The 19,376-nt window shown below is 48.2% G+C and overlaps 1 protein-coding gene across 1 annotated transcript in view; it reads left to right on the top strand.

The window, feature by feature from the left end:
* Positions 1-19,376, top strand: part of OBSCN (obscurin, cytoskeletal calmodulin and titin-interacting RhoGEF) — a 249,742-nt gene that overhangs the window by 18,894 nt on the left and 211,472 nt on the right. The window contains exons 4-10 of the mRNA XM_064162395.1: positions 72-332; positions 5,605-5,907; positions 7,961-8,227; positions 10,243-10,518; positions 15,535-15,807; positions 16,057-16,332; positions 17,685-17,960. Coding sequence (XP_064018465.1) covers positions 72-332; positions 5,605-5,907; positions 7,961-8,227; positions 10,243-10,518; positions 15,535-15,807; positions 16,057-16,332; positions 17,685-17,960 — 1,932 coding nt within the window. The remainder of the gene's footprint in view (positions 1-71; positions 333-5,604; positions 5,908-7,960; positions 8,228-10,242; positions 10,519-15,534; positions 15,808-16,056; positions 16,333-17,684; positions 17,961-19,376) is intronic.

The raw sequence follows: 19,376 nt of genomic DNA, 5'->3' as shown, positions 1-19,376 counted from the left end.
CAGAGGGCCCAGTGTTGTCAGAGACTTCAATATCTGCTGTTTGCTGATCATAATCCATGTCTCCTGGAAAGGGAACATCATCAAAAAGCTTCCCCGGAAGACGGCGGTCTTCGTGAACGACACTGCCATCTTCTGCGTGGAGCTGGACAGCGAGTGCCAGAGCGTCCAGTGGCTCAAGAACAAGGAGCTGGTGAGAGCCAGCGACAGGATCTCCATCACCTCCTCTGGCAAGCAGCACACCATGACCATCCGAGAGTGTAAGATGGAAGATGCTGGTGAGATTGCCTTCCTGGCCGACGAAAGCAAGACTACTACCCAGTTCACTGTGACCAGTAAGCTTTGCTTTTCTTTGGCCTTGGTGTGTTGTTTTCCTTAGCAAGCAGGTGCTCCTGTGGTAGCACTGCTGTTTTGGGTATCAGTATCACAGTATCATCAAGGTTGGAAGAGACCTCATAGATCATCAAGTCCAACCCTTTACCACAGAGCTCAAGGCCAGACCATGGCACCAAGTGCCACGTCCAGTCCTGCCTTGAACAGCTCCAGGGACGGCGACTCCACCACCTCCCCGGGCAGCCCATTCCAGTGTCCAATGACTCTCTCAGGGAAGAACTTTCTCCTCACCTCCAGCCTAAATCTCCCCTGGTGCAGCCTGAGGCTGTGTCCTCTCGTTCTGGTGCTGGCCACCTGAGAGAAGAGAGCAACCTCCTCCTGGCCACAACCACCCCTCAGGTAGTTGTAGACAGCAATAAGGTCACCCCTGAGCCTCCTCTTCTCATGGTAAGTGTGTTGTCCAAAGACAGCAGAAGTCTGCCATAAAACACCAACAGCCTGAACATGAGGGTTGGGAGATATTCTAGAGAGGTGAAAACAGAGGAGAGAAGAGTCCTAGGGAAAAAAAATGGCACAAATATGTATCTTCTCTGTACCATTCTCAGTTTGTGCTGGAATGAACATAAAACATGAGGGAGATAATGTGGTAAGGGTCATGTTGCTCTCCATCAGGAGGTGCTTAGAATCATAGAATCAACCAGGTTGGAGATCACCTCCAAGCTCATCCAGTCCAACCTAGCACTCCGCCCTGGACAATCAACCAGACCATGGCACTAAGTGCCTCAGCCAGGCTTTGCTTGAACACCTCCAGGGACGGTGACTCCACCACCTCCCTGAGCAGCCCATTCCAATGCCAATCACTCTCTCTGCCAACAACTTCTTCCTAACATCCAGCCTAGACCTCCCCTGGCACAGCTTGAGACTGTGTCCCCTTCTTCTGTTGCTGATTGCCTGGCAGCAGAGCCCAACCTCACCTGGCTACAGCCTCCCTTAAGGTAGTTGTAGATAGCAATGAGGTCTGCCCTGAGCCTCCTCTTCTACAGGCAGCACACCCCCAGCTCCCTCAGCCTCTCCTCACAACCTGGCCTTAAACACTTCCAGGGAGGAAGCAACCACAACCCCCCTGGGAAACCTGTGCCAATGTCTCACCACTCTCACTGGAAGGAACTTCCTCCTAACATCCAGTGTAAACCTCCCCCCACAGACACATATACATAGATACACAGAATAGATGCACACATACATACATACATACATGTGTGTATATATATGTGCAGTTTTGGGAACTAACTATATGTACAATTTTGGGAATTACATGTGCAATTTTGGGGAATTTAATATATATATGTCCAGTTTGGTGAATATTTTATATATATATATATGTATATGCTCTTTGGGGAATTCTTTATATATATATATGCAGTTTGAGGAATTATCTATCTATCTGCAGTTTGGGAGAGTATATATATATGACCTGGTCAACTGGGAGGTGTCCCTGCCCATGGCCCAGGGTTTGGAACTAGATGATCTTTAAGGTTCCTCCCAATGCAAGCCATTCTATGATAACTGAAGGAGGGTGGGGGAGAACTGGAACAGGTTGCCCAGGTTGGTGGATGAGGTCCTTTCCCTAGAGACATTCAGAGTGAGGCTTGACAGGGCCCTGGGTGACCTGGTCTAGAGGGGATGTCCCTGCTGATTGCAGGGGGCTGGACTGGATGACCTCTGGAGGTCCCTTCTGACCCAGGCCATTCTATGGTTCTATATTGATTGGCTAGGGCTGGGTGCTACGTTGGACTGGATGGTCTTGGAGGTCTCTTCCAACCTGGCTGATTCTGTGATATATGTGTGCAGTTTGGGGAGCTATGGATATGTATGTGTGCAGTTTGGGAACTATAGATATATATGTGTGCAGTTTGGGGAACTATAGATATATATGTGTGCAGTTTGGGGAGCTATAGATATATATGTGTGCAGTTTGGGGAACTATAGATATAGATGTGTGCAGTTTGGGGAACTATAGATATATATGTGTGCAGTTTGGGGAACTATAGATATATATGTGTGCAGTTTGGGGAACTATAGATATAGATGTGTGCAGTTTGGGGAACTATAGATATAGATGTGTGCAGTTTGGGAACTATAGATATATATGTGTGCAGTTTGGGGAGCTATAGATATATATGTGTGCAGTTTGGGGAACTATAGATATATGTGTGTGCAGTTTGGGGAACTATAGATATATGTGTGTGCAGTTTGGGAACTATAGATATATGTGTGTGCAGTTTGGGGAACTATAGATATATATGTGTGCAGTTGGGGAACTGTAGATATATATGTGTGCAGTTTGGGGAACTATAGATATATATGTGTGCAGTTTGGGGAACTGTAGATATATATGTGTGCAGTTTGGGAACTGTAGATATATATGTGTGCAGTTTGGGGAACTGTAGATATATATGTGTGCAGTTTGGGGAACTGTAGATATATGTGTGTGCAGTTTGGGGAACTATAGATATATGTGTGTGCAGTTTGGGGAACTATAGATATATATGTGTGTGCAGTTGGGGGAACTATAGATATATGTGTGTGCAGTTTGGGGAACTATAGATATATGTGTGTGCAGTTTGGGGAACTATAGATATATATGTGTGCAGTTTGGGGAACTATAGATATAGGTGTGTGCAGTTTGGGGAACTATAGATATAGATGTGTGCAGTTTGGGGAACTATAGATATATATGTGTGCAGTTTGGGGAACTATAGATATATGTGTGTGCAGTTTGGGAACTATAGATATATGTGTGTGCAGTTTGGGAATATAGATATATGTGTGTGCAGTTTGGGGAACTATAGATATATATGTGTGCAGTTTGGGGAACTATAGATATATGTGTGTGCAGTTTGGGAACTATAGATATATATGTGTGCAGTTTGGGGAACTAGAGATATATATGTGTGCAGTTTGGGGAACTATAGATATATATATGTGTGCAGTTTGGGGAACTATAGATATATATGTGTGTGCAGTTTGGAGAACTATAGATATATGTGTGTGCAGTTTTGGACTATAGATATATGTGTGTGCAGTTTGGGAACTATAGATATATATGTGTGCAGTTTGGGAACTATAGATATATATGTGTGCAGTTTGGGGAACTATAGATATATATGTGTGCAGTTTGGGGAACTATAGATATATATGTGTGCAGTTTGGGGAACTATAGATATATATGTGTGCAGTTTGGGGAACTATAGATATATATATGTGTGCAGTTTGGGGAACTATAGATATATATATGTGTGCAGTTTGGGGAACTATAGATATATATGTGTGTGCAGTTTGGAGAACTATAGATATATGTGTGTGCAGTTTTGGAACTATAGATATATGTGTGTGCAGTTTGGGGAACTATAGATATATATGTGTGCAGTTTGGGGAACTATAGATATATATGTGTGCAGTTTGGGGAACTATAGATATATATGTGTGCAGTTTGGGGAACTATAGATATATATGTGTGTGCAGTTTGGGGAACTATAGATATATATGTGTGTGCAGTTTGGGGAACTATAGATATATATGTGTGTGCAGTTTGGAGAACTATAGATATATGTGTGTGCAGTTTTGGAACTATAGATATATGTGTGTGCAGTTTGGGAACTATAGATATATGTGTGTGCAGTTTGGGGAACTATAGATATATATGTGTGCAGTTTGGGGAACTATAGATATATGTGTGTGCAGTTTGGGAACTATAGATATATATGTGTGCAGTTTGGGGAACTATAGATATATATGTGTGCAGTTTGGGAACTATAGATATATATGTGTGCAGTTTGGGGAACTATAGATATATATGTGTGCAGTTTGGGGAACTATAGATATAGATGTGTGCAGTTTGGGAACTATAGATATAGATGTGTGCAGTTTGGGGAACTATAGATATATATGTGTGCAGTTTGGGAACTATAGATATATATGTGTGCAGTTTGGGAACTATAGATATATATGTGTGCAGTTTGGGAACTAGAGATATATATGTGTGCAGTTTGGGGAACTGTAGATATATATGTGTGCAGTTTGGGGAACTGTAGATATATATGTGTACAGTTTGGGGAACTGTAGATATATATGTGTGCAGTTTGGGGAACTACAGATATATGTGTGTGCAGTTTGGGGAACTATAGATATATGTGTGTGCAGTTTGGGGAACTATAGATATATATGTGTGCAGTTTGGGGAACTATAGATATATATGTGTGCAGTTTGGGGAACTATAGATATATGTGTGTGCAGTTTAGGGAACTATAGATATAGATGTGTGCAGTTTGGGAACTATAGATATATATGTGTGCAGTTTGGGGAACTACAGATATATGTGTGTGCAGTTTGGGGAACTATAGATATATATGTGTGCAGTTTGGGGAACTAGATATATATGTGTACAGTTTGGGGAACTGTAGATATATATGTGTGCAGTTTGGGGAACTACAGATATATGTGTGTGCAGTTTGGGGAACTACAGATATATATGTGTACAGTTTGGGGAACTGTAGATATATGTGTGTGCAGTTTGGGGAACTACAGATATATGTGTGTGCAGTTTGGGGAACTATAGATATATATGTGTGCAGTTTGGGAACTAGATACATGTGTGTGCAGTTTAGGGAACTATAGATACATATGTGTGCAGTTTAGGGAACTATAGATATAGATGTGTGTAGTTTGGGGAATTTTATATATGCTGTTTGAGGATGGCCTACAAAAAAACTGGAGAGGGAGTGCCAGGACTAGGGGGAATGGAGTAAAGCTGGAGGTGGGGAGAGTCAGAGTATAGATGAGGAGGAAGTTGTTGAGCATGAGAGTGGTGAGAGGCTGGACTGGGTTGCTCAGGGAGGTGGTTGAAGCCCCATGGCTGGAGGTGTTTAAGGCCAGGCTGGCTGAGGCTGTGTGCAGCCTGCTCTAGGGTAGGGTGTCCCTGGGCATGGCAGGGGGGTTGGAACTGGCTGATCCTTGTAGTGCCTTCCAACCCTGCCTGATTCTATGATTCTATTCTATATGCAGTTTGGGGAATTATATATATCAAAGTCCCAAAACTGCAAGATAAACCAAAAGGGGAATGCTTCCTTCTGAAAACAGTCTCCTGTCTTTACTGGAGGCCAGCAAAGCCATGTCCTCTTTCTCCCACTCTTTGAGAGGACGCAGCTGGGATAACCCTGAGAACTGATGGCAGGCATAAATGTCTTGCTCTGTTATTTCTTTTCCCTTGTGCAGCTCCCAAGAAACCACCCACCCAGGCCCCCAGTGACCCCGTGGTGAAGAATAAAACAGAAACCTCCGTGACGCTGTCGTGGTCCCCCCCCAAGGCAGACCGTCCCATTGCAGTCGATGGCTACGTTGTGGAGCGCAAGAGACTCACTGGCTTTACCTGGGTGAGGTGCCACGAGGCCCCCGTCCCTGCCCCCGAGCTCACCATCAGCAACCTCTCAGAAGAGGCTGACTACCAGTTCAGAGTGTCTGCTGTCAACACCAATGGACAGAGCCCCTACTTGGAGTTCCCAGGGAGCATCCACCTTGGTGAGCACAAAGCCATCCGTGTGGCTTACAATGGTTTGGGTTGAAAGGGACTTTTAAAGGTCGTCTAATCCCACCCAGTCACTCAGTCCAAGTTCTGGATGAGGCACACAGGTTGTGAGCTGGGACACTGGCTCTGTTTCATGGATTGTGTAGCTCATGCCCTTGGCTCAGGGGACTCACAGTTTCAGTGGGGGCTGGGTTACAGCTAGACCTGAGAGGCATCTGTCAGAGAATATACAACATGGGCATGGCCAGAGAGGAGCATGAGTATGGAGCAAGTGCAGCTCATGCCTTACTGCAGAGCAGGAGAATCTTAGAGCCATAGAATGGCATGAGTTGGAAGTGACTTCAAAAATCATTTAGTTACAACTTCCCTACCGTGGGCAGAGACACCTTCCACTGGACCAGGGTGCTCAAAGCCTCAGCCATCCTGGTCTTGAATGCTTTCCTGGATGGGGCATCCACAACTTCTCTGGGCAACCTGTTCCTGTGTCTCACCACTTTTAGGATGAACAGTTTCTTCCCAAATACCTCATTAGAAGTTTCTCATTTTCAGTCTAAAACTCTTACCCTTTCACCTATCTCTACACACCCTCATAAAGAGTCCCTCTCCATCTTCCCTCTAAGCCCCCGTTAAGGTCACAGTAAGGTCTCCCTGGAGCCTTCTCTTCTCCAGGCTGAACAACCCCAGCTCTCTCAGCCCGGCCTCACAGCAGAGGGCTTCCAGTCCTCCCATCACTGCTGTGGTCCCTTCTGTCCCCTCTCCATGTCTGTGCTGTACTGATGACTCCAGAGCTGGCCCCAGCACTGCAGCTGGGCTCTCAGCAGAGTGGAGAAGCGAGGCAGAATCTCCTCCCTTGACCTGTTGGCCATGCTTCTCTTGATGCAGCCCAGGATGCTATTGACCTTCTGGGCTGGGAGTGCATGTTGGGTCAGTCTGTGCTGATCTCTGCTTCAGTGCTCTAAAGATGTTTCCCATGACTTTAAGGAACACAGGGAAATGTTTTCCATTTGCTGCTGGTTGTCCTGCTGAATGTCAACCACTGACTACCACCGTAGTGCTGGTGCTTGGGTTTCTGTGCTACAGCTGTGAGCATGCTCAGATCCCAGTATCTTCCATGAGGCTGTGTTAGAGGCAGAGCTCTCTCCAGTGGACCTTAAGGCTGTAAGTTGTTCTAGACCTGGTATGAAAAGGAAAACTGAGTTAAGCTCATGACATTATATTCAGTACACAAATGAGATGTCAAACTTGCACCTGGAGAGTACTTAGGAATGATCACATTGTCAGGAAAACCAAACTCAAACCAATCTCTCTTTAATCTTAAAGTTACTAGATAAAATTGCAGTACTTTATTGCTGGGATGCCAGTGTGCCCCACAGAATCATTGTGAGCAATGAAATTGAGTCCTCCTTTGATTCACTGCCCATACCCTGTCAGGGTGTCCTACTTTTTTGTGCCTGGCTGAACATGCCTGTCCTTTCTTGATTATCTAGAAGTGACAGTAGGCTGGGTGACCCTCTTAGGATCCTTCTGAAACCTAAAAATAACACTGACTGTGAAGCAAATAGCACTCTTGTTGGGAAACAGGGCTGTTTCAGGCTTCTTATGCTTAGGAAGAAAAAGCAAAGTAAAATGTCTGTTGTCCTTTCCCTGTAGAAAGAGCCAGAGGGTGGTTAGCAGTAGCTGTAGAAATCAAACCCCGTTGACCAGCTGTGCATTGCCCCCAGTGCATGTCAATGAATCATAGAATCATTGCTGTTGGAAAAGATCTTCAGAATCAAGTCCAGCCTTCTTCTATAGGACTGCAGGGTTTTAGCCTCATGTCTTGTTTTCCTCAAAAATCTTGGTCCTTGGAAGAACTGTCTTCCAGTGTGGCATCACAGGATGTCAGGGGTTGGAAGGGACCCAAGGTGATCAAGTCCAACCCCCCTGCCAGAGCAGGACAGTACTATCTAACACAGATCACAGAGGAACACATCCAGACAGGCCTTGAAAGTCTCCAAGCATCCTTGTGTTACTTGGTCTCAGATACAGGTCATTTTTCTTCCCCAGAACCCATCCTGGCTGTGAAATGTCCCCTGACAACCCTTGAAGCTGTACCTGGTGGCGAGGCTGTGTTTACTGTCGACCTTACGAAGACATGTTCTGGCAATTGGTACCTCAATGGTAAAGTCTTACAGGAAAGTAAGACCTGCATCATTAAGAGAACCCAAACTACTCACACTCTAATCATAAAGAACGTCACCAAGAATGATGATGGAGCCGAAGTGAAATTTGTTGCAGATAACATTGACACCAGCACCAAGATGAGAGTGAAAGGTATTTACTTGGATCCTTGTTCTTCTTCCAGTTAAGGGGCAGCTGCAGTAATCTGGTGATTAGCACTGAGGATCATAGAATCAACTAGGTTGGAAAAGACCTCCAAGATCATCCAGTCCAACCTAGCACCCAGCCCTGGACAATCAACCAGACCATGGCACTAAGTGTCTCAGCCAGGCTTTGCTTGAACATCTCCAGGCATGGCGACTCCACCACCTCCCTGGGCAGCCCATTCCAATGCCAATCACTCTCTCTGACAACAACTCTCTCCTAATATCCAGCCTAGACCTGCTCTGGCACAACTTGAGACTGTGTCCCCTTCTTCTGTTACTGGTTGCCTGGCAGAAAACACCAACCCCACCTGCAACTTCAGGTAGTTGCAGACAGCAATGAGGTCTGCCCTGAGCCTCCTCTTATCCAGGCTGCTCACCCTCAGCTCCCTCAGCCTCTCCTCACAGGGCTGTGCTCCAGGCCCCTCCCCAGCCTTGTTGCCCTTCTCTGGACACCTTCCAGCACCTCAACATCTCTCTTGAATTGAGGAGCCCAGAACTGGACACAGCACTCAAGGTGTGGCCTGAGCAGTGCTGAGTACAGAGGAAGAATAACCTCCCTTGTCCTCAGTGAGTGGAGGCTTTCACTGGTGCCTGTTCTGTAGAACTGACCTGAAATTATCTTTCTGGCAGTGGTAGAATCATACAGTCATTTAGGTTGGAAGAGATCTTTGAGATCATCAAGTCCAACCATTAACCCAGCACAACCTACTTTATTTCAAAAATAAAGGAGCAATTCATATTAGGGCCAGGAGGATGCTCAGAGGGCTGCAGCAGCTCTGCTGTGAGCACAGACTGAAAGAGATGGGGCTGTGCAGTCTGCAGAAGAGGAGGCTCTGAGATGACCTTCTTGTGGCCTTCCAGCATCTGAAGGGGCCTACAAGAAAGCTGGAGAGGGACTTTTGAGGCTGTGAGGGAGTGACAGGACTGGGGGGAATGGAGCAAAGCTGGAGGTGGGGAGAATCAGAGTGGAGGTGAGGAGGAAGTTGTTGAGCATGAGAGTGGTGAGAGGCTGGACTGGGTTGCCCAGGGAGGTGGTTGAGGCCCCATGGCTGGAGGTGTTTAAGGCCAGGCTGAATGAGGCTGTGTGCAGCCTGCTCTAGGGTAGGGTGTCCCTGCTTTTGGCGGGGGAGGTGGAACTGGTTGATCCTTGTGGTCCCTTCCAACTCTGACTGATTCTACAGTTCTGCTCCTGAAGTTATTATGCTTGGTGGTTTTATTAGCCTACCACAGAGGTGTGTGATGTCAGGTTAGTATCATGTAACTCGATGGAGCACTTGAGTTGCAGCCACGTTGCATGGCTGAAGGTAACAAATGGACGTTCACTCTGGGAGGATTCATTTGACTTTGGGTGCAAGTCTCTGCACCCAAATTATACCCAATTAGAGTATAATTAATCAGCAGGAAGATGTGCTTTTGCTTTCTTTTGGTAAAGACTCTGGCAGTAAAACCAGATCAGAGGTGACCTTATTGCTGTCTGCAACTACCTGAGGGGAGGTTGTGGCCAGGAGGAGGTTGCTCTCTTCTCTCAGGTGGCCAGCACCAGAACAAGAGGACACAGCCTCAGGCTATGCCAGGGGAAATTTAGGCTGGAGGTGAGGAGAAAGTTCTTCCCTGAGAGAGTCATTGGACACTGGAATGGGCTGCCCGGGGAGGTGGTGGAGTCGCCGTCCCTGGAGCTGTTCAAGGCAGGACTGGACGTGGCACTTGGTGCCATGGTCTGGCCTTGAGCTCTGTGGTAAAGGGTTGGACTTGATGATCTATGAAGTCTCTTCCAGCCTTGGTGATACTGTGAAATCTCCTGAACTGGATCTAAACCATCCAAGCAGCTTGTCATTGGCATGAGTGTGAGAGCAGGAACAGCACCTCATGCTTTTTCAGAGGTCTCACAATCTTCATCAGGCTCATGCCAGGGCTGTGTTATCTTGGTATAGCTTGGAATAACAAAACCTTTACTCCTGGTAGGTGCTGCAGTGAGGTTTACCAACAAGAGCAGAGACATAGAAAAGGTCTCCGCCAGGCTGCGGGAGGAAGCCAAACTCCTGGCTGAGCTTTCAGATGCAGAAGCCACTGTGAAGTGGATGAAGGATGGGAAAGAGCTCAAGGCCAGTGACAAATATGAGCTTCAAACTGTGGGGAAGAGACAAATCCTGAAAATTCTCAACGCTGCAGCAGAGGATGCTGGAGTTTATGAGTGCACCTGTGAAGGGGATAAAATGGTCTATCAGCTTTCAGTGAAAGGTATGTGACTGTCTGGGCTGCTTTGCTTTAGTGACTCTAAGCCATCAGAGCCATCAAGGGATGGAAAGAGACTGCTTCAGAGGCAGTTTTGTTGTTTCTGTTTGTTGGCTTTGTTTTGTTTGCTTTCTGTCAGTACCCTGATGAATGAGAACAGATCTTTCCAGGACACCATGGCTGATTTGATTCGTTGCTCTTTGCAGGCCACTCTGATGGAAGGCTGCACAGAAAAACAGCAGAATGCTGTTTTGTCTTAATATTTGTCAGATTGGAACCAATACTGGTCCTTAGCTGCCTCCTTTGGTTATTCTTGCCTTCATGGCAGTCCCTTTCTTCCTGATGACCTGGTACCTAGCTAATGGGCACGTGTCTGATTCACAGGGCAAAGAGCCAGAAGGTGGCAATGCTTTAAGGTAAAACATTGCCACAACATTGCTGAGCCTCATCCTGCAAGGATGAACTCTAGCAAAGCTGCCTGCCCAGGAGCCCAGCTGCAAACAGCAGATGCTGAGGTTTCAGCTTGTCAGCACAGCCTTACAAATATTAGCACTGACTGTTGTGCAGGCTCTTCAGCCTGGAGAAGAGAAGGCTTCCAGGAGACCTTATAGTGGCCTTCCAGTCTGAAGGGGGCCTACAGGAAGGCTGGGGAGGGACTATTTATAAAGCAATGGCAGGATGAGGGACAATGGGTTTAAACTGGAAGAGGGAAGATTCAAACCAGATGTTAGGAAAGGGTTCTTTGCAGTGAGGGTGGTGAGACACTGGCACAGGCTGCCCAGGGAGGTGTTCAAGGCAAGGTTGGATGAGGCCTTGAGCAGCCAAGACATGGAGTCTTGAACCTTTGCCCTGGAAAACAACATCATTAAGAGTCCCTCTTGCAAGCTTTCCCACCTGTGCAAGCTCTTGTGAGCTAGTTTGTAGGAGAGTTTCCTTTGCCTTGAATGGATGCACAGATCTTTCCTCACGTATATCATCTAGAAGTCTCCTGAGGTTCAGAGTGTAATGTCCAACTCCAAGACAGTCTGCTAAAATAAAGATGTGATGGTTTGGGAGTTAACCTCTTCCCCCCCTTACTTATGAAATCACCCAAACTAGACTCAGCTGGCTGGAAGTTAAGGAATGAAGTTTTATGTTTACAGCTTAGGACAAGATTCAAGCAGATAGTTACAATATTTACAGCTACAGACAGAGATAGACAAGTTAAAGGTAATCCAGAAACACAACAGCCCTCCCAGAAACCAGAGTCCCCAGGAGGGGCTCCCAACCACCTTTCCTGCTTCTTTCCACATCTCTACCTTATCCCAGAGTTTGCCTTACGTGCAAGATGAGTTTGGAGGATTGGCAAGGGGGGTTAGAAGCAGGACTAGTTAGACAGATCCAAGCAGAAACCCATGCTCTGACAGACAGACAGACACACACAGTCTTAGTATGTTTGTGTCCTTGCTTTTATCCATCTCAGCAAGCCTATGAGTGCAGCAGACATCACCACTGTTCCCTTTTCACAGCCTATCATCTAATTTTTCTCATTAAACTATTCCAATTAGCCTCAAACCAGCACACTGGGGTGAGCTCTGTTGCTGTTTAGTTCTGGACTGGCGAGTTCACTTTGCAAAGCCATTTGGTTTCTGTGTTCTGTCCTGCAACTCCCCCCTCACCTTCCCAGCAATGGTCATGCTGTTTCTACACTAACCATAACCCACCCATCAGCTTCCCAGCACTGATCACACTGTTTCTACACCATGCACTTAGGAGGTGCTTCATCATCTTACTCTGCTGGCTTCTTGCCCTTCTTGGCCTCTTGCAGAAACAGCAAAAGCCCAGAGAGCAGTGCATGCTTCTTACATTTGACAGCTTGCTTGGTTATTCTCAGAGAGCAAACCCAGGAGAGGCACAAAGGGAGATGAAAGAACAACTAAACAAACTGACTGCATTTATGGAGGGAGGAATTTACTGTCCACGCTTTGGGAGCTGTTCCTATTGTTTGTCTTCTACTCTCTCTGTACCTATTTACCATCATTTTTCACGCTGGCAGATCTACCTACAGAGTTAACTGAATTAGCTGGTGGTTGTTTCCAGGTGCTGTAGTGGATGGATGTTTCCATTCACTGGAATGTGACTATCAGATTAATCATGGTTTAGGTTGGAAGGGACCTCAAGGATCATCCAAGTCTAATCCCCTGCCAGAGGCAGGGACACCTCCCACTAGAACAGGTTGCTCAAGGCCTCATCCAACCTGGCCTTAAACACCTCCAGGGAGAGGTTGTGGAGCACAGAATCACAGAATGTGATCAGAAATCACATTGGGTGCTTCTGTGCTCCACAACCTCCCTGGACAACCTGTGCCAGTGTCTCACCACCCTCACTGCAAAGAATCCTTTCCTAACATCTGGTTTGAATCTCCCCTCTTCCAGTTTAAACCCACTGTCCCTCATCCTGCCATTGCTTTATAAATAGTCCCTCCCCAGCCTTCCTGTAGGCCCCTTCAGACTGGAAGGCCACTATAAAGTCTCCTGGAAGCCTTCTCTTCTCCAGGCTGAAGAGTCCCAACTCTTGTAACCTGCACAACAGTCAGTGCTAATATTTGTAAGGCTGTGCTGACAAGCTGAAACCTCAGCATCTGCTGTTTGCAGCTGGGTTCCTGGGGAGGCAGCTTTGTTAGAGTTCATCCTTGCAGGATGAGGCTCAGCAATGTTGTGGCAATGTTTTACCTTAAAGCATTGCCACCTTCTGGCTCTTTGCCCTGTGCATCAGACACGTCTCTCTGGTGCATCACTTGATGCTCAGCTCAGCTGTGTCTGGCACATGGGCATCATGTGGCTGCCAAGAGGCCACCACACCGAGCCACAGACAGAGGTGTGTCACTTGCTGGGCTTCCTGCCCCAAAAAAAGCCCTGCTAGAAAATGCCCTTACCCTTTATCACTGCAGTCCCTCCACTGCCATGAGACTTCACGTGCCAGGCGTCCCTGGGCACATGACCTCCTGCGTCAAAGTGAGATGCCAGAGAAGTCTCCTTCAGGCTGCTGTGGCTGCACTTTTCACTCCAGTGTTCTGAGGCAGTGACAAGTGCATGAATAAACTCATCTCCCCCTTCTCCTGGGCCAAGGGATCAGGCCCAGCCAGCAGGGGTCTAAACCTGACCAACCTGAGCTCCTTTTATGATCAAGTTCCCTGCCTGGTCAATGTGGGGCAGGCTGTGGATGGAGTCTGCCTGGACTGCAGCAAAGCCTTTGACACTGTCTGCCACAACAAGCTCCTGGCACAGCTGGCAGCTCCTGGCTTGGACAGATTCCCTCTGATATGGGTCAAGATCTGGCTGGAGGGCTGGGCCCAGAGAGTGGTGGTGAATGGTGCCACATCCAGATGGCAGCTGGCACCATTGCTGTGCCCCAGGGATCAGTGCTGGGCACAGTCCTGTTCAATATCTTTAGTGATGATCTAGACAAGAGGATTGAGTCCAGGATCAGTGAGTTTGCAGGTGACACCAAGCTAGGAGCAGGTGTGGAGCTGTTGGAGGATAAGAGAGCCCTGCAGAGGGACCTGGCCAGGCTGGATGGGTGGGCAGAGGCCAATGGGATGAGATTGAACAAGGCCAAGTGCAGGGTTCTACACACTGGCCACAACAACCCCAGGCAGCACTACAGGCTGGGGACAGAGTGGCTGAGAGCAGCCAGGCAGAGAGGGCCCTGGGGGTGCTGGGAGAGAGTAGCTGAACATGAGCCAGCCAACTTTAGTCTTCTGTTTGTTTCCTTTTGTTTGATGCTTTGGGTTTTATTTGTTCATGGGTTTGTTTTTTCCCAGCCTGTTATGAGTCATTAGAGAGACAAGTGGAAACAGGCTGAAAAAAACAACCCAACAAAACCCAAACCAACCAACCAAAAAAGAAACAGAGGAATAAAGTTTTCCCTGGTTTAAATGCTTCTGGTACTTCACCTGCTCCTGTTTCTTTCCTCATAGCTATTGCGTCTTATAAACAGAACCAAGACATCATGGTGCACAGGGCTGGTAGGGCCCTGGAGAGGTCAGATGCAAACTCCTTGCCAGAAGGTGATGATTGATCAGAAGCCCTTGAGGAGCAGAGATAAGAGGCCCTTGCCTCTGCCCTTGCCTCTGCCCTTGCCTCTGCCCTTGCCTCTGCCCTTGCCTCTGCCCTTGCCTCTGCCCTTGCCTCTGCCCTTGCCTCTGCCCTTGCCTCTGCCCTTGCCTCTGCCCTTGCCTCTGCCCTTGCCTCTGCCCTTGCCTCTGCCCTTGCCTCTGCCCTTGCCTCTGCCCTTGCCTCTGCCCTTGCCTCTGCCCTTGCCTCTGCCCTTGCCTCTGCCCTTGGAGTCTCTCTGACCCCCGTGTAGGACTTTGCACCTGCTCCTGCTGAAGCTGACAAGGTTCACAGAGGTGCATCTCTCAGGCTTGCCTGGAGAGTTTACTTGCTTCGTTTCTTTCCTCACCTCTCAGCTATTTTAGAGAAGCCCTATTGCCCAGGGCTGCTTCTCCTCTGACCTCAGCCTCCTGTGTCATCTATGTGACATCCTGCTCTAGTGGGAGATGTCCCTGCCTACGGTGGGGGGTTGGAGATGGATGATCCTTGAGGTCCCTTCTAACCTAGACCATTCTACGATTCTATGTGCTCTGGTTCCTGGACATGTCATAGTCAAGTGTATGGTTTTTAAAGGCTGGGAATTTGTCTACCTCTGCATTAGCATCTAGTAATTAGATCCTTAATTAAACAGGAATATTTGGGCTTGTAAATGAATACCTAACATAGATCATAAAGTCACAGAAAGGTTTGGGTAGGATGGAACCTTTAGAGGTCATCTAGTCCAACTAGATAGTGAGCAGGGATAGCCTCAACTAGAGTAGGTTGCTCAGAGACCCATCCAACCTGACCTGGAATGTGTCTAGGGATAGGGCATCTCCCACCTCTCTGGCCAACCTGTGCCAGATGTTCCTACTTAGACCTGAGTGTATGCATCTACTGATGGCCACACAATTCTTCACCCCCACTGCATGCCTCTGTTCTGTTTCAGCACTTGCAACCTTCATAAACAAAGAGAAAAGTGGAGGAGTTGTCAGAGCCACCACTGGAAAACAGGCTGAGTTTGTTTCTGAGACCTCTGAGGCTAACATCCTGGTGAAGTGGTACAAAGATGGCAAAGAAATCACAGCCAGCAAGAAATTCACTGTGGAAGACAAAGGAAAGATGCACAAGCTTGTGGCTTTGGCTGTGACAAAAGAAGATGAAGGAACATACACATGCAGGATAGGAGATGACACTCTTACTTTTGATCTAAAGGTCTCAGGTAAGTTTGTGATGCAGATATTGGCTCAGAGCTCACGTTAGGAACTCAGGACTTCTCTGGCTCACCACCACAGTTTATTGCCATAACTGTGACTGCTGTCCCCAAAGCGCCTGCTGAGGATCCCAAGTCAAGCCATAAGCTTGGTCTAATTGACTGGACAGGGCTGGGGGATAGGTTGGACTGGATGGTCTTCGAGGTCTCTTCCAACCTGGTTGATTCTATGATTCTAAGCTGCTTTGGTCTTTCCAGATGAAGCTGTCCATTTTGTCAACAAGCCCCAAATGCCTCCAGAGATAGCAGTCTGCCCTTCTGAAACCCTGGAGCTGGTGTGCGAGGTGTCAGCTGCCAGTGGAACTGTGGTGTGGAAGAAGGATCAAACCGAGGTGAAGCAGGACCAGAGGACAGCAGTCATCTCCCAGGGGACACACCGCAAGCTCATCATCAAGAAGGTGACACAACAAGACCAAGGGAGCTACACCTGTGAAACAAAGGATGACAGAGCAACATTCCAAGTCAAAGTCAGAGGTGAGAAGGTGGTGGAAATGCCAAAGCTAAAGAAATATTCTCTTAGGCTTGGAGGATCACCTCACCACCTCTCTGGGGTGAAGTGTTTCAGATGGAGGACTTGATTTTTGGCCAGCTGATGTGACCAACATTTTACACAGGCACTTTTGCTTCCAGGATTAGTTGCAGCCATAAAAATTGATGGGCAAGGATGGTAAATTCGATACTTCTCACTCTGGTGTGCCTGCAGAAAAGCTCCTGCAGAATTCTAGCGTGAGGCCACAGCAGAGGTGCAAGCTTAGATAAAAGGGAAGCAGGAGGTGTTGGAAGAGCTCTGATTAGATAGAGAATAACTGAATTGGAGGGACCCTAATAGAAGTGGAATGGTTTGTGGATATGAAGACTGTTCCCTTCTCATTCACTGGAAACTTTGGAAAGACATAGGAAGAGAACAAGAGGGAGGAGGGTTCAGGTAGTGCATATTGATGCTGTAAGTCCAAATTCCACATCTGTTCTCAAAGGATGATTGTTTTAACCTTTATCCTGGAAATCCCATCCACATACTCGCTTCCTGTCAGCAAAATGGAGGTGAAAATGCTTTCTTGTCTTCAGTGAGCTACCACGGTGCTACCTGACAAGGGCAGGTGCAGTGAAGTCATGGAATCATAGAATCAGTCAGGGCTGGAAGGGACCACAAGGGTCAGCCAGTTCCAACCCCTCTGCCTTGGCCAGGGACACCCTACCCTAGAGCAGGCTGCACACAGCCTCAGCCAGCCTGGCCTTAAACACCTCCAGGGATGGGGCTTCAACCACCTCCCTGGGCAACCCATTCCAGCCTCTCACCACTCTCATGCTCAACAACTTCCTCCTCACATCCAGGCTGACTCTCCCCACCTCCAGCTTTGCTCCATTCCCCCCAGACATGTCACTCCCTGACAGCCTCAGAAGTCCCTCCCCAGCATTTTTGTAGCCCCCCTTCAGATCCTGCAAGGCCACAAGAAGGTCACCTCACAGCCTCCTCTTCTGCAGCCTGCACAGCCCCACCTCTTTCAGTCTGTGCTCACAGCAGAGCTGCTGCAGCCCTCTGAGCATCCTCCTGGCCCTTCTCTGGACATGCTCCAGCATCTCCACATCCCTCTTGTAATGAGGGCTCCAGAACTGGATGCAGTACTCCAGGTGGGATCTCAGCAGAGTGGAGCAGAGGGGGAGAATGACCTCCCTGGTCCTGCTGGCCACACTTCTGCTGCTGCAGCCCAGGCTCTGCTTGGCTTTCTGGGCTGCAAGTGCACACTGCTGGCTCGTTGGATAGAGTTGATTAAGAACTGGAGAAGACCACAAAAAACCCAAACGTGACTGTTGTGGCTTGCTTACAGAGACAGAAGATGTGTTTACAAACAAGGACAAGATACAAAAAGAGGTGAAAGCTGCGCTGACACAAAATGCCACCCTGAGCTGCGAGGTGGCCCAGGAGAAGACTGAGGTGAAATGGTACAAGGAAGGGAAGCTGATCACTGGCAGCAAGAAGTTCAAGGTGGAGTCAGAGGGCAAATGTCGTCGGCTGGTGGTGGGTCAGCTGGAGAAGAAAGATGCTGGGGAGTACACCTGTGAGGCTGCTGGCCAGAAGCTGACCTTCAGAATTGATGTCACAGGTGAGAGACATATTTTGGTTCTCATCACATAAAGGTCTGTGAGTTCTTGCTGCAGAGCAAAATGAATTATGCTCTAGCCTCCAGGATCTGCGTAGCTTAGGTCTTCACTGAGTAGAAAAGCTGATCAAGCAATCAACCTGTGTGAAAGCAGTGTCATGGAGAGACCTAGGGCAAGTGGTCTTCACCTGTGAGATGAATCCTGCCCAGCCATTCTTCTTGATTTCTGCTTTCCCACTAAATAGATACCAGGCAGGTTTACACATGCTGTTGTGTCTGATAGGTGTAAAGGTAGGACCAGCTCCAAGTGTGTAGGAAAATACATCTGGCAAAAGTAGGGGAACTGGTTAAAAAGAGAGTTGGAAAACTACTCAAGAAGCACTTAGATTGGAGAAAGCTTACAGATGGGTGCCAGTGGAAGATGAGATGGGGGACTATTTGTGCATTGTATTCTGGAACAGCAATGTTGGATTTCTTGTGGGGATGGGAAGAACCTTAACTCCTGGGGCACTGAATCATAGAATCAGTCAGGGTGGGAAGGGACCACAAGGAGCAGACAGTTCCAACCCCCTGCCATGGCCAGGGACACCCTACCCTAGAGCAGGCTGTCCAGAGCCTCATCCAGCCTGGCCTCAAACACCTCCAGCCATGGAGCCTCAACCACCTCCCTGGGCAACCCATTCCAGCCTCTCACCACTCTCCTGTTCAACAACTTCCTCCTCACCTCCACTCTGACTCTCCCCACCTCCAGCTTTGCTCCATTTCCCCGGGTCCTGCCACTCCCTCACAGCCTCAAAAGTCCCTCCCCAGCTTTTTCATAGGCCCCCTTCAGATCCTGCAAGGCCACAAGAAGGTCACCTCACAGCCTCCTCTTCTCCAGACTAAACAGCCCCAACTCTTTCAGTCTGTGCTCACAGCAGAGCTGCTGCAGCCCTCTGATCATCCTCCAGGCCCTGCTCTGGACACACTCCAGCATCTCCACATCCTTGTTGTCCCTGGGGCTCCAGAACTGGTGTGGTCTCAGCAGAGTGGAGCAGAGGGGGAGAATGACCTCCCTGGCCCTGCTGGCCACACTTCTGCTGCTGCAGCCCAGGCTCTGCTTGACTTTCTGGGCTGCAAGTGCACACTGCTGGCTCCTGTTGAGATTCTCGTCCAGCATCACCCCCAAGTCCCTCTGCTCAGGGCTGCTCTCCAGCCACTCCCTGCCCAGCCTGGATTTGTGCTTGGCATTGCCTTGACCCAGGTGCAGGACCTTGCACTTGGTCTTGTTGAACCTCATGAGATTGGCTTGTGCCCATGAGGTGCCTGTCCAGCTCCCTCTGGATGGATCCCTGCTCTCCAGCCTGTCTGCTGCACCGCACAGCTTGGTGTTGTCAGCAAACTTGCTGAGGCTGCACTCAATGTCCATGGCACCCACAT

Source organism: Pogoniulus pusillus, chromosome 23 (assembly GCF_015220805.1).
Source record: "Pogoniulus pusillus isolate bPogPus1 chromosome 23, bPogPus1.pri, whole genome shotgun sequence".
Classification (NCBI taxonomy): domain Eukaryota; kingdom Metazoa; phylum Chordata; class Aves; order Piciformes; family Lybiidae; genus Pogoniulus; species Pogoniulus pusillus.
This window is presented reverse-complemented; position numbering and strand designations above follow the sequence as displayed.